The sequence below is a fragment of the Melospiza melodia genome, chromosome 8, assembly GCF_035770615.1.
Source record: "Melospiza melodia melodia isolate bMelMel2 chromosome 8, bMelMel2.pri, whole genome shotgun sequence".
In the NCBI taxonomy this organism is placed as follows: domain Eukaryota; kingdom Metazoa; phylum Chordata; class Aves; order Passeriformes; family Passerellidae; genus Melospiza; species Melospiza melodia.
Window position 1 is genome coordinate 18,295,659 of NC_086201.1, and position 14,797 is coordinate 18,310,455.

The window sequence follows — 14,797 nt, forward strand, 5'->3', positions numbered from 1 at the left end:
TTCTGTGTACTGCATTCTATACCTATATACATTTGCTCACTCCATAATATATGTATTACTGAAGTACTTCTGTGTATTGAAGAGTATTGCCATCCTATATAATGGTAGTCTCACATACCCTAAGTGACTTGTGTTAGCAAAATTGTATTGCTCCTTGGTTACATTACCCTTTTGATTTCTCCTATCAGTTAAGGGACTTATTTATAGTTTTGCTTTCTATTCACATATTGAAAATTTTACTCGTATCAGTCTTTGGTGCCTGGTACCATTAGACTTACCTCTAGGGTCTTCTGTTCAAATCAGATTGGACTTGGATTTCTTTGGACTGAAGTTGCTTCAGTTAATTCCCCAATATCTGAATTTACCTATTCAATTGTACTTATGGTACAGGACAAAGGAAAACTCAGTTGAATTCTCTGTCCTGATTCCTTGATTGTGCACTTAGGAAGCCTTTAGTGATATCACTAACTTTGTGGCCTCACTGCTATTAGAAGTTTGACTGTTGCTTATTCTTCCACTGGGATATATCACACACTTTCATAATCACTGGGTTGTGTGTCCCATGCTTATTATGTCCTAGTTCCTGGAAATGTGGGTCTTGCTCAGGTACTGTAGGTTGCCTGTGTAAATAATAATGCTATCAGATAGAGCATGCCTTTGCACTACTGTGCAGATGTGCTTTTTTTCCGAAGTATATTGGCTTATGGAGTGGCATCTGTTTATACAGATGTTATTCTAAAGGGATCTCCTGCTGGTGCATAGTGTCTGCAAACAGCTTTAGACACTCTTTAATCTCTCTCTGTGGTAGCCCAGCTCTTGAGTAATGGTGGCATCTCCTTCCCCTATGTAACATATTCCTGGGGAGACTTGATTACAGAGAGATTAGAATCAACAGATCTCAGGAAAGTGGCAATACCTAAATTTGATCCCAACTACTTTGTCAAACAACCTTCTCAGTAACCTTCCTGGAAGAGATCAGAACAAATATCAGGCAACAGTCACACTAAATATATGTAATGGCTAGCTATGCCTTCTTTGTGTTGTGGTGATACTCAGGTTCTGCAGTATCCCTGTTACCTCCTGTACCTTCTCTTGATCAGCTAGTGATGTAGAACTAACCTATGTCATTTCCAGGAATCCTAAGACCCATTTGTTTTGGTTCATTATACAAATTATCTTAATGAAATGGCTTTGCTGCTGCTAGATTGTGGCACTTGTTGCAAATGTAGGCTATGCTAAAACCAGGCAAATTTAGAGTCCTTTGGTGTAAAAAATATTTGTTTCTCCTACTTGCTGTGAACAGTTGTGGCTGTTGACACTCTCACTATGTGCAGTGACTTTACTGATGCACAAGATACCATTTAGCCCTCCAGTTGCTGTGTGCTTTTACTGGTGGGAGACAGTGTCTGACAAAGGGGCTTTTGTCTGGAAGTCATCTCAGGGTGCGAAATGAGCTCTTGCTCTCTGACTGGCTGTGCACTCATGATGATCACAGATATTAGGTTTGCCTTGCAGTGCAGTTATGACTTATGTTCTTTGGACCTGGAACCTCATGACTCCTGTAGCCACAATTTCAATGGGTGCACACATGGATTTGACTTAGGTCTCGCTTGTATGATAAACTCTTTGTCAGCTCATTTCTCACTCTCTTCTGAGATGTTTGAATGTAAGCATTTTCTTTCTCACACTCCAGCTGCTTCTTTACCCTCTTCTACAGTCAAGCTATAATCCTGTGGATTTGATATTGCAGGCTGTTGCCATGGAAATAATGGTGATTTCACAATTTCAGTGCTGTAAGCACTGCAGGAGACAATGGAAAAGGTGGTTGGCAAGAGATATAGTGAGGATGTGGGGGACAATTCAGAGGAGTTGCCTTTAAACCTATACTTGGGGGGTGATTCTTTATAATTGTGGGGTTTTGGTGTGTGTTTAATTCTTTTATCTCTTTTTCTTTTTTGTAAATGTGTTTCTATTAGAGGTTGGTTCATAAAAATGCATGCCTACGTTTTTGCAAAGGTTATTACAAAGTGCTGCTAAACTCTCCTTTCCATGTCCTCAGAATAAAAGTACGGTGCTTTCTTTGCAGTTTATAGTAATTCATCTTTGGACAAAAGGGCAAAGGTTGAGATCTAAGCAACTTCTGTTTGAGTCATACATTTAGCCTGAAGAAATCCCTTTCAGGAAAACATTTTTTTTCATAAATAGTAAAACAAGCTGAGAACATCATGGTGAGCATATGTATTTAAATCAGTCTGTGTGAATGACTGTATGAAACCCTAATATATTTGTTATTTAATTTTTAGCGTGCTCTGCATGCAAACAAGTTTGGTGCTGAAGATCATCTTATGCAGCATCTGTTCTTAGCATTATGTCAGGATTTCCATCTATACTGAAATATTTCCTCTAAATTAGACACATCCATAAAGGTAGAGTGAAGCTTACTGGAAGAAATAACTATGTTATAAAATGAATTGAATTGGCAGCTTAACAAGCCGAAGGCAAGTGGCATCAGATGAGAATTTTTGATACTAAAAGCTTAAAAGCATCAAACATCAGCCTTTTTTTTCCCCAGCTATTTACAGCAGCATTCCACTGATTAGCATAGTCAGAGAGTAGATAGTATCTGTAACTTTTAACTTAAGATCTTAGAATTAATTTTCAGTCTGCAGTAGGAATTAATCAGTAATGAGGGTGATAGTAACCAATTTTTTAATTAAAGATAGAGAAAAAGTGTTTCAACCTATCAGATGTGTTAAAATTATCTAAAAATTGCTTTGAAAATATTTTGATCTTTTTCTGCTTGGCATTCCATAAATGGAGATACAAAGATCAGCTGTTATATATGAAAGGGAAACAATAAGGAATGTTCAACATGACTCTGGCTTTGTTGGGCAATGTGATTAGGAAGTCAGGTTCTTAAGGGTGGATCTAGTCCTTTGTTGCTTGTGTGAATGGAAATAGTCTACTTGTGTGCCAGTACTCATATCTGAATTTCAAAAATTCTAGGCAAGAAACTTCTGAGGAAATGAAAATGACAAAATGAGCCAGAACTGTTTGTGCAGGGCCTGGCCTGGAAAGATGCAAAGTGTCTCATACAGCTCTCAAATCTAATTGCAGTTGTGAGCATTTGTTAGTACTGGGAATTATATAAATCAGACCTTTAAAATAAATCAAAAGAGAGAAGGTGTTTTTTTCTGAACAATATTTATTAAAAAAACAATTTTTGTCATGTAATGTTTCTTGGTGCCAAGTAAGTTTTTAAGCCTTATATAAAGGTCTGTTTTTGATGAATTACATTGGAGTAATATGCTTGACCTAAATTTGCTGCATAACTGAATATATATGTATATATGTGTAAGATTGGCTGTAGAATTTTCTGCATAGGTAGAATACAGGTAGCATTTACCTTCTGTCTTAAAGTCAGTGTGATGATAAATATACTGATGATAGGTTGTGGGTTTTTTGATTCCTTCTTGGAAAATCTGTTTAAATCTCTTAGTTAAGGAGCCATTTAGCTGCAGGTGGTGGTATCTGACTGATAGGTGAACTCTTTAATGATAGATGAATTGGGAGACCTGCACAGAAGTTGCATGTTTCAGTGCCTCATTGCCTCTGTTCCTGTTACAGGTGCATGGTGACAGCATCGCAGCAATGAGTGGAATTTTAAAGAGGAAGTTTGAAGAAGTTGGTGGAACCTCACCCTGCTCATGTGTGTGGGAATCAGATGATGATGTTTCCAGCAGTGAAAGTGCTGACAGTGGAAGTAATGTCCATCCATCTGCTTCTAATCATTTTACCCGTAAGTACTAAAGGGGTGTGTAAGGCATGATGCTGTCTCACACAAGCTAAGAAGGGTTCACTTGACTTGTTAGAAATACAGTGAAAGCTTTCTGCTGTTTTTTTCTTAAAGTATTTTATCTGTTTTATTGCATTTAAATGCTGGCACTCTGAGGAAGTACTTATTTTTGAAAAAAATAACTATTTCCTCTGGTAATTGTTTCTGTGAAAATTTTGATGTCGGTGTGAGTTTCAGAGGAAGTTCCATGTTTGTGCTCTATCATTCACATCTACTTAGTGTGACGTGTTTTAAGCACATAGGAGAATGTCTTCCATTTTGAGTGATGATTTAGGAGAAGGGGGAATATTGGCAGTAATGTGAAATGAACGTGCCTTTTTCAGAATTAAAGATGGAAGTCTGCATGCATGCGTTCACATGCATATATGCATATATTTATAATGTGAGAAAAACATAACTATGTATGTTATGCTTTTGTGTATGTGCTTTCTCAAGTGACACGTGTACATGTGCTTGTGTTCATATGCATGTACATGTATAGTAATTTGTGCTATGACATACAGACGCCTTGAGGGATATTTTAAATGTAAAATCTGTGACAGAATGCCACAGAACTGAAGAGTGAGAAGCTACAGGGTTTTATACATATTTTTGACTAGGGTCTCAACTATGGTAACAGAAGAAATATATTTGTCTCTGTCCCACTGAGGTTTATGGACTTGTGTGAATCAGGTACTCTTCTAATAAGAACCCTGCAGTAAACAAATAAGTCATGCTGTTCTTTTTAAGGAGATTTGAATTGTGAGGTTTTTTTCCTTTTTCCATGTAAAAAAAGTTTATTATTTCACTCATGGGTTGTTTGCTGGTTATTTTACTGGAATCAGGATTTCACTTTGGTTTTAATTCCTAAACTCATGGTTAGGGAAGTTAACAGGCAAATTTTGCTGTCTCTATCTTAGGTGCAGCTGGAAAGTTTCTCTGTATATATGCCAGTGAAACTTCTGTAGGCTGCTGAAGCATGTTACACACCAAGTATGCTCACCCTCCCATTAAATGTAATCCTTAAGCAGGGTGGGAATGTGGGTGTGGTGTGAGCATCTAAAGTTGTTTAGCAGGTCTGGAAATTCCTAGATGCTATCATGATAAAACAGTTTATTTAAGGCAATTCTAGGAAAGCATAGGGAATCCAAGTACCTGTTTGCTCTCTATTCAAAATATGTGTACCTAGTTATCTGGAAAGAATAAATTAAAGGTTCAGAGGGACAATATGCTGGAGGAAACCAGCTGAAACAAAAATAACTCCCTTAAATTTCTTCATTAAACTTAATTCAAGGCTTCTGAGATGGTTATTTTAAGATCTGAGTACTTCCGCATTGCTGCTGTGTTACTTGTAGTTCAGCTAATCAGTTTGCTCACCTGCAGTGAGGCCAGTCCAGTAATATTCCTGAGTATTATGACTATTTTCTTTTCAGCAGGGTGATCTCTGCTTGAAGGGCATGATGCAGGTGGGATGCTGGCAGCAGAGCATCACTCCCTCCAGTGGCAGTGGGCAGGGACAGAGGAGGTGACCTGCATAGCAGCTGGTCAAAAGGCAGATGCCAGTGCATTTCCTGCTGCCAAAGGGTTTTCATGCCTGTGACTCCAGCAGAACAGATGAGACCTGCATGGAAAGTGTCTGTCTGGGCAGCAGCCAACCCATCCTGGCATCAGCCCTACCCTGCCGCCCAGTCTGGCAGGGAGCAGTGAGGAGGGCTCAGCCTACCTATCTGCCCCTGGGAAGCTGGGGTCAGGCTTTGGACTCTGGCCTTGAGTGGGTCTGAGCATCCCCATCCCCTCCCCACTTTCCTGGCCAGAGAGGATCCTACCTTATCTGTTACGCTTTGTTCTCCTGCTGTCTGGGCGTGGAGCAGGGCAGAGATTAGTGTGTTCAGACCTTTGGCACACACACACACACAGGCACACAATCAGCCATGCGTGCACCCACAGCCACGCTCGTGTGCACACTGCTGCACACCCAGTCCCTGTGCACGTCATCATGGCAAGTGTTTGCGGTAAGGCAGCCCTGTCAGTTAGTAATTATGAAGTGTCAAGTGGTTCCAATAAAAGGCAGGAAGAGCCCTGGAATTGAAGTTGGTATATTCTTGGTTATGGAGAGGGGAAGATTCTTGTAACCTGTTTTAGTCAGGAGTAGAGTTATATTTTACAGTTTCATGTCATAGGGAAAAAGCCTGAGATAATGTTTGGAATGGAGCTGAACTGTCTTGTGTGGGGCAGAGGTCTGCAGATAGAAGTCTTCTTCTGAACAGCATTTGTAAGAGACAAAAACTATTGGCAACATAGATTTTTAAAGTGGTTTGTGTCAGCTTAAAAATACCAAAAATGCGATCTCAGGAATGCTGAGAATATTGACCAAAAGCCCCTCTAGGCTATCTAAGATGTGTGATCAGAGAAATTCAGTTGCCTTACAGCATAAGCTTGCACTGAGTTTTTTGGGAAGACTCTGTTTGCTGTTAATGTAGCCAGTGTGTAGAGCAGGAGCAATAGCAGTAAATGCTATTACTTTCCAGACTCTGAACAGATTATTAAAAACAACAATAATGCCTATTGTTATAATATTCTTTGTTAGATTTGGAAACTTGTAGACTCCCTGGTTAAATTCATAGAAATACCTCCAGTACAAAAACCTGAGCCTGCAGACATTTTCCATTGCTCTGTTGTTATGTCATGACTGACTTCAGTTTTTACAGTTTCTATGACAACTGTGATTTTTTTTTGATTGGTAAAGAATCAAGCACTAAAGGATTTTTTGGAGCTGTGAAGTATTTTTCCATCAAAGGAGAAGAGTGAAAATATCAAGATGCTTTTCACTAATCAGTATTGAAATTGAATTGCTGTCTAAATGTAGATACCTGTTTGTGGCAGGCTCTATATACACTAATTTTTCAAACAGAACAGATGAGAAAATAGCCCTGTTGCAGTTGCTAAATAATTATCTGGAAAATTAATGATAATTTAGGCTTACAATTTAAGGCATTCATATTTTTCAAATCATGTAGGTAGTGACATTCCCAGGTTAACCCTTAGAGAAAGATACTTATCAAGACATGGTTCAAAGCAACACAACTGGATTATTTTCTGAGATTCTTAGGCAATTTTTGTGAGTCATCAGCAAAATGGTACTTGGGAACTAATGATGAAATTGCATTAGGTGGGTGCAGGAAAAGAGGAGATTAACAGAATGCACAGGTGAACAGTTTGTGGTTCCTGGGGAAATACAGAGAGGAGCTAATAATGAGCTCATCAGGGTGGGAAGAGAGCTTGTGGACTATGTCATATGTGAAGGAAAAGAGAAGGAGGTTCCCCAAGATGAGGAGCTTGACAAGCAACAGGGTGTTTTTCAGTAAGAGCAGGAAAGCAGTGGTAACAGATTTTACTTGGTAAATATGTCAGCTTGCAGAAAGGACTACAGATTGGCTGGCTCAAAACTGGGAAAAGGAGGGGGGGCTAATGAACAGAATGAGAACGAGCCAGCTTATCAAGATCAAAGGAATTTAATGCTCCAGGAGTTTGCAAATTCTTAGTCATTGAAAGTGACTCATCCTCTTTCACTACATTGATGTATATGGAACATATATCAAAAACAAATTAGAAAATTACTGGGAAGTGTTGATTTTGATTCTATGGCACATCTGTATCTGTGCTGCATGTATTAGAGAAAAGCACCTTGCACTCAGGACATATGTGTAAGGCCTGGTCTGTATTCAGGAGTGTGCACTGTCAGCAGCTCTGGAACCATCTTTTGCCAGCAATTCTTAGTTCAGAATGATGCTAACACAATGTATGGGATTCTATTTGCTGATCGAATATTGTCTGTGAGATTGGATAAAAATTAAACATGATGGTTAGATACTGTCCTTGATTTGTTCTACAGAATTAAAATTATACCAGATCATATCTTAGCCACTGGTTTTAGACTTTATAGCAGTTGCTCTCTCTAGATGCTATTACAATATGCAAAATAATTTTAATAACTTTACAGTCTCATTTATAAAGTCAAAGAATATGAAGTTTCTTTTTTCTCTCACCAGTGATGCATGTAATTTTAGAAATGCAAAATCATGATTACCATGGCTTTTTTGACAAAGAGGGATGAACACGCCTAAGCTCACAGTTTTTCAAATTATTTCCAAAGTTTGTTTTTTTCCAGCTAACTTCTAGCTTGAGCTAGTCTCAGCTAAAATCCTTCTCTACAGAAATGATAAGATTGGGAAGTAGGTGATTTTTATTTTAGTGAAGACTTGGTCCATGGTCTTTGTCAAATAAGATCAGAATTTTAAAATGTTGTTTCTAAAGGTAAAAAAGCCTGAAGATGTCTTGGGTACTAAAAGTAGCTGTCCCTTTTTCAGGTACAAGGAAGCATTATGACAACATTTGGGTACCAGTGAAAGCTGTGGGTGGCCTGGTACCATTACACTAGCTTCTGTAGGGAAATAATTGGTGAATCAAATCACAAAGAAGGGAAAAATGGATTTTTCTGTTACCAGTTTATAACTATGAATAGATTCATTTTTGTCTGAAAAAAGTTTCATGCTTGCTTTCTCCTGACTGCTGTGTCCTAATGCTCACTTTTATTACCGGTGAGAGTCCCAGTGGCCTTCAGCAGCTTTCTTTGAATTGCTTTATGTGCTCTTACAAAGCAAATGAAGCCTCAGAAAGATTACTGCTATATCCTCTCTCCTCATCTAGTGCCGTGATCAGTACATGTTCTTCATTTCTAATAGTTTAAAATGTTTCCTACTGGTCTGTGTAAAGATGTTTTTAAAGATGTTTTGAAATTTAAAGCCAAGTTAGATTCAGTGATTTGACAGAGTATGTTGTCTTACTGACCAGGTTGGATGGGGGAGACTCTGAGCAGCCTCAGCCTCATCCTCAGAATCCTGCCTGGGGGTGGGAGGTTGGAACTAGATGGTCCTTAAGGCCCCCTCCAAACCAAACCATTCTGTGATTGTCCCTTACAGTGACCTTTGTAACTAATTTCAGGCTGGAGCACCCTCAATACAGGTGCCATTGTGCAGTGTTTTCTCCTTACTGAACATTGCTCCTCTGCTCTTTGCTCTGATTTAGCCAAGCACTAACTTAGCAATAGGGATGACTGAGGGCAGTTAACTCCAACATAACAGCACAGATTCTGTTGGTAGTGGATCTTTCCTCTATCAGTTGATACAGCTGTGGCTTGTATGAACATGCTGAGCTTAAGTCTCTAGCAGTGAGCTGGGAACAGCCTTCTCTGGCATTTGGCTTGGTTGATCTTTTTGTGTTTTTTTTAAAGAGACTAGCAGTTCTGCTTGCAAAGCAGAGTTAACAAGCAGATGAACTTAGTGTTTTGTCTTGGTGCTTCATAATGAAACCATTCTAATGCTTACAAGAAAGATGCAACTGTATTTTATCTCTGTTTGCAGTCTTACCAGACTTTGGTGGTCGAGTTTTGTATTCTGATTTTTCTTATATCATTTGTATTGTACTACAACTTTTGGCTCTACTGGGGACCCGGACCTCCTTAGGATGAAAGCCTGTATCTGTATACAGAAAATACAGACTGATTTTCTCCAGTATAAGACAGTAAATGCATGTAGTTGCTGTCTTATAAACTGCAGGGAGAAATGAATCCATGGAAATTACTGACCCAAGGGCAAAGATTTCATGAATTTTGATTGAAACATTAGGAAAAAAGGAAAGTATTCTGCTTGCTGGAGACTGGATTGACTTCTTCCTTTCTTCTTCCTCTGTACACCAGCCCCATCTCCCATGTGTGTTTTAGTCTCACTGAGATGTCCTGGTGTCCAGGGCAGTCCCCTCATGTGCATTGTGTGTGAAGGTGTATTTAAGGTCCTGATCCTTACAGGAATATAAAGAAATTGAGTCTCAGTCCTCTCCCTCCTACTGTGGTGATGCAGTTGGGAGACTATAAACAAGATATAATTTCTTTGGAATTTGCCAAAACAGTTACATTAATTGTTTGATTCTAAAGCTTTCACGAGCTGTCTCTGTTCCGTAGGGGTTTGTCTGTTTGGCTTCCCAGCCGTCTTGCTGTGGTGTCCTGAGATCATCTACCTGTTCATCTGTCTGTTTTGAGCTTTCAAGAATTAAAGCAAGTGAGGGGATATGATTCTTCATAGATGGTATTCAACAAAATTGATCATCATTATTTTGTTCACTAAATGCGCAGCATTTTTGGTGTTCTGACTCTGTGACTACTGATGCTACCCTACCACAATGTGTTTCTAGTGCTAATAGCATTAAGGCATATGGGCAGCATCCAGGCCTCAAAGTTTATATTTCAGAGTTTTTATAATACACGTAGCAAAAAAAATCTCAAAAAACCCAAAACCAGCAAAAAATCCCACCAAGCAAAAAGAAAAACCCAAACCAACCAAACAAAAAAAAATCAGAGAAACCAAAGAAAAAAAAAAGGAGAGAAGATAAGCAGCTCGTTTAGTCTGAACTTACGTAATAGTGATGTGAAGGTTCTGAAGGGGAAAACCAGTGTTAGCAGTTATCAAGGACATTGGCTTGTAGTCCTGTTATTTCCCAGTTCACTATCAAAGCCAATTAAGACTCTTTTTGTAATGTGGAGTCTTTTGTATTTTACTGAATTCATCATCAACTACGTATGCCCCAGAGTAATAGTGGTGAGAAAGGGAGTTTCACCATCAAAGTGATTGAAGACTCAATGCCTTCATCCCAAGTGAGGCTTCAGCTGTTATTATCCTTGGCTCCTTGTTACATGATTCGTTTTCACTGGGTGCTTGTGTGCAAAACAATAATGTGCCAAGGCATTAACCCCCACTTGGAGTGAAGGTACTGAATATACTGTCACAGGACTTGCTGTGAAGCTTAACTTGATGTTAATGCTTGTTGAATTCCAACTAACTTGTTGAGTTACTGATGTTTAGTGAATTGCTCTGTATAAATATGTTTTGTATTTGCAGCTTATTGTAAAGTTGATTATCTCCATTTTGGAAACTCCAGGCTTTAGATACAGACAAAGAACAGATTTCTAAGTACTGAAAAGTAGGTTTTGTGTGTTGTCAGCTGGTTGAGTATTTTATTTAGACTAGGATATTAGGAGATGCTTTTGAAAATGTTTAAGCAGTGTTATTTGCAACTAAACTAATGTCAATTCCAAACTCTTTCTTGTTTTAATTGAGGTGTGACTGCTAGCAAAGAAAGCAGCCATAGGCAGTGGTCATCTGCAGAGCAATAGTTCAGCAGTGGTTACTATGGCAACCATAGGTGACCTACATTTTACCAAAAAGTGATCGTGTCTTTTTTTAATGGAGCATACCCGTTGACTTCTATTATTATTTTTCATCTTTTACACATTGTTTTACTTAAATAGTATTCTTAGTTTTGAGTGATTAGTGTGAAATGGACATAAAAAGTTTTGGAGAAGAGATACCATTTCATTGTTACACTACTATTTAAAATTAGTAGAAATTTTTACCTTTGTTTTCATGCCCAATTGAATGTTCTTAGGAGGAAGGTACCACTATTTAAGTAGTTACAATTCCATAAAAATAATGTATTATTTTTATGTCCACCAGTGTGTGGTTTATAATGGCTTGCAGTAGAAAGACTTGTTGTGAATTTATCTATTTCACTAACATCACAAGTCAGTAGGCCACGGTATGAATAAAGCTGCCCAAACTTTGGACTTTGAACAAGCATCAAAAAGGCTTTTGGCTGTAGTAAATTCATCTTGTCATTGCCTTTAAGGAAGTGAGAATTTTCTCAAAAAATGAGACTATTCTGCAGACAGACAGAAGAGCAGCTAGGAGAGATGACAAAATGTGACATTTCAGATAAAAAATTGAGTTGGCATTTTAAATATACAGTTCTCACAATGAGACTAACACAGAAGAGGAGGTGCTGGGTCAGAGCATGTGCCCAACAAAGTCATTAAATGTTGTGAATTGTCTAGAATTTTGGCTTGCAGATGAGCCAGGCCTGAATTTTCATAAATTTTTGTTAAAATGGGCTCTTCAAGAAAGGATTTACATTTTTTATTCTATTTTAGTTTTTTCTAATTGGGTTGACTTTGGTAGTGTTTAGGTAAACAAAATGTTCTACTTTGAATTGTTTATTGTGCTTTGTAGTGTGAAGAAATCTTTAGTTTCGCATAAATGAAGGACAAAGAAATTGACAATAGGCTTTTGAGACCAGATTTTATTTTTCATAACTTAATGGATCGCCTGCTAATTACTAAAACCCTGTCACCGCCATGAGAGACTATCATGGCATTTTGTGGAACTACTAAGGGCTGAGGTGAATCTATTCAGATCCATCTTTTGAAGTCCTTCCTCACTGTTCTCATGTGCAATATCATATGTATCTTGCAGCTGATAATGGAACCACCTCCCTGTGTCTCCTATATTTTCCATTTACTCTCTGCCCACGCATCTTTTGTAGCGTGTTTATTGCTTTGAAGTTTATGCAGCCCACTCAGGTTCATCCATACTGCACAGCATGCTTTGCACCAGCACTTCAGTCATGTGTTATTATATTAGCTATAGACTCATTTGTTTGCATAACTCAGAAAAGAAAATGTTTTTTGTTTGTTACCTTCTTTCCTGCTTCAGAAAGCTGGAGTTGGATGCTCTATGTCCATCTGTGTACACTCTGATACATGCAAACAGCAGCAGTAGTTGGCATTTTAAAGTAGTATTGGCAAGAAATATTAATTACTTGTGTGAAACAGCCAGTACTAAATGCTTTTGGGAGTGGATGTAGTTTGCCTTTATGATGCTGAATTTAATTATCACCTACACCTCCTGTATCATGATCAAAAACTTTTTTTCCTCAAATCATTTTGATCTTAAAAATTCTTATGCATCCCTTAAGCAGAATGTCACAATAGCAAGCATTGCAGCCCTGATTCTCAAAACCATGGCTAACACAGTTTGTAAGAGCTGTATGCCCAGAGAACTGAGGCCTGTGCTGAAGGAGGAGGTGAAAATCACCCGAGGTCTAAATGGAGTCTGTACCAAAGCTAAAAACAACTAAGTTAGGATTCCTACATTATTTTAAAGCCAGATCACAAGTGTTGGGGGCAGAATGGAAAGGCACACTGTTGGTTTCACTGTTGGTTTTGTCTGGGTTAGTTACTTTTCTGCACAGCAGCTGGTAGGGGCTGTGTTTTGGGTTGTGCTGAGCACAGGTTGATCACACAGAGAGGTTTTGTTGTTGCTGAGCAGGGCTTGCTCTGAGCCAGGGCCCTTTCTGCTCCTTGCACGGCCGCACTGCAGAGGGGGCTGGGGGTGCCTGGGAGGCACAGCTGGGACAGGGACCCAACTGACCAAAGGGACACGCCACACCTCGTGACATCATGCCCAGCATAGAAAGTGGGGGGGAAAGAGGAAAGGGGGAGGACATCTGGAGTGCTGGCATTTGTCTTCCCAAGTAACCTTTCCCTTGATGGGGTCTTGCTCTCTTGGAGGTGGCTGAGCCTGTGGGAAATGGTGAACAAATTCCTTGTTTTGCTCTGCTTGCATGTGTGGCCTTTGCTTTCCCTGTTAAACCCATGAGTTTTCCAGCTTTTCCCTTTTGATTCTCCTCACAGTCCTGCTGCTGGGGCAGCGGGCGAGTGGCTGCCCAAGGCTTGGCTGCTGGCTGGGGTTAAACCATGGCACAAACAGGCATCTCTGGTGGCAAAGCTGCTGTCCCTGCCTTGTGCCATCAGCCCCTTCTCTCTATATGATGACCACAGTTTTGCAGTATGGATTAACTGTTAGTTTGTTTTTAGTTTTGCTTTTCCAAAAACTATATCCAAAAGCGTATTTTAGAAAGATATCCAACCTCACTTTAAGGACTTCAACAGATGGCAAGTCTGTCACCTGCCATGGTAAGCAGGATTAATGTTTAATTGTCCTTGCAATTACTGAATTTTGCCCTGCTCAGTGAAATACAGGAAGGTTTTCAGACTCCCTGATGTGTCAGAGCAGAAGTACCTCATGTGTACTAGAAATCAAATGTGCATATTGGCTGTATGATCATTTATTTTTTATATATAAATATGCTCTTCTGAATTTTTTCACCCTGATATGGTAACCTGGCTTCATTGCAAACAAACACAATTTTCTCTTTATTTTGTGAGTTTGCACGTGGCATCACATAATTTTTGATAGAAATTCTAAGACTTTGTTGGTATCATTTTAACAGTAATGAGACATGAATTTCATTTTTTAAAGGACAGATTAAGGAAATGTCTACAGACTGAAAACATGATTTCAGAGGTCTAAAAATCTCCTGAGAGAAACTGGCATTCTTTGAGATCACAAGGTCAGTAGTACAGTAGCAGTTATTCATGTGCATATATCTCTACAGTTACACAAGTCCAATTTCATTTTGTACCATTTGATGGTACAAAACATGATGCTTTATTTTACATCACTGCAGGGATTTTGATTAGCACTTTTAGAAGAATGTAAGTTTAAAAAAACCCCCCAGTTTTCTAGCTGCACCTTTGTGTTTAAAAATGCTTAAAATTCATGCTGAAACCTATTGGATCAGCATACATCAGCAACTTCCAGTGAAATTAGATTTATGCAGGTAAAATGTTCCTAACTTATTGTCTGTATTTGTAAATAAATTATTATTGTATATTTACATCCTTTGTCACTTGCTTGCAAAAGTATCTGTTTTTTAAAATTTTGGAGAGGGAAACACCAAGTTATCTGAAGAGGTACTTTCAAGACTTTTGTTTTAATTGTCACATCATGGTGTGATTTATTTTTTCCAGAGACTGGAAGTAAGGGATATGATTTATTCAGCCACAAAGAGCTGGCCAACACATCTCAAGTAGTAAACGTCTTCAGAGAAGTCTGTGTAATCAGTAAAATATTTTAGTAATGCCACAAAGTAACTTTAAATGCTTGGTAGCAAGAAAACTATGATAGCAACTTCTCTTGGTTAACTAATTCATAATTTCATGTAAGCTTTACT

At 38.7% G+C, this 14,797-nt stretch overlaps 1 protein-coding gene across 5 annotated transcripts in view; it reads left to right on the top strand.

Moving 5' to 3' along the window:
• The window catches only part of CSRNP3 (cysteine and serine rich nuclear protein 3), a 98,235-nt gene that overhangs the window by 27,634 nt on the left and 55,804 nt on the right, over positions 1–14,797 (top strand). For 4 of the 5 annotated variants that reach the window (XR_010028560.1, XM_063162028.1, XM_063162027.1 and 1 more), the window contains exon 2: positions 3,628–3,799. Coding sequence is in view for 3 of the 5 variants with exons in the window: in XM_063162027.1 (XP_063018097.1) it covers positions 3,628–3,799 (172 nt within the window). In the remaining 2 variants the exon portion in view is untranslated. Of the gene's footprint in view, positions 1–3,627; positions 3,800–14,069; positions 14,135–14,797 lie in introns of those variants that run through there. The other variant, XM_063162032.1, reaches the window with a different exon arrangement.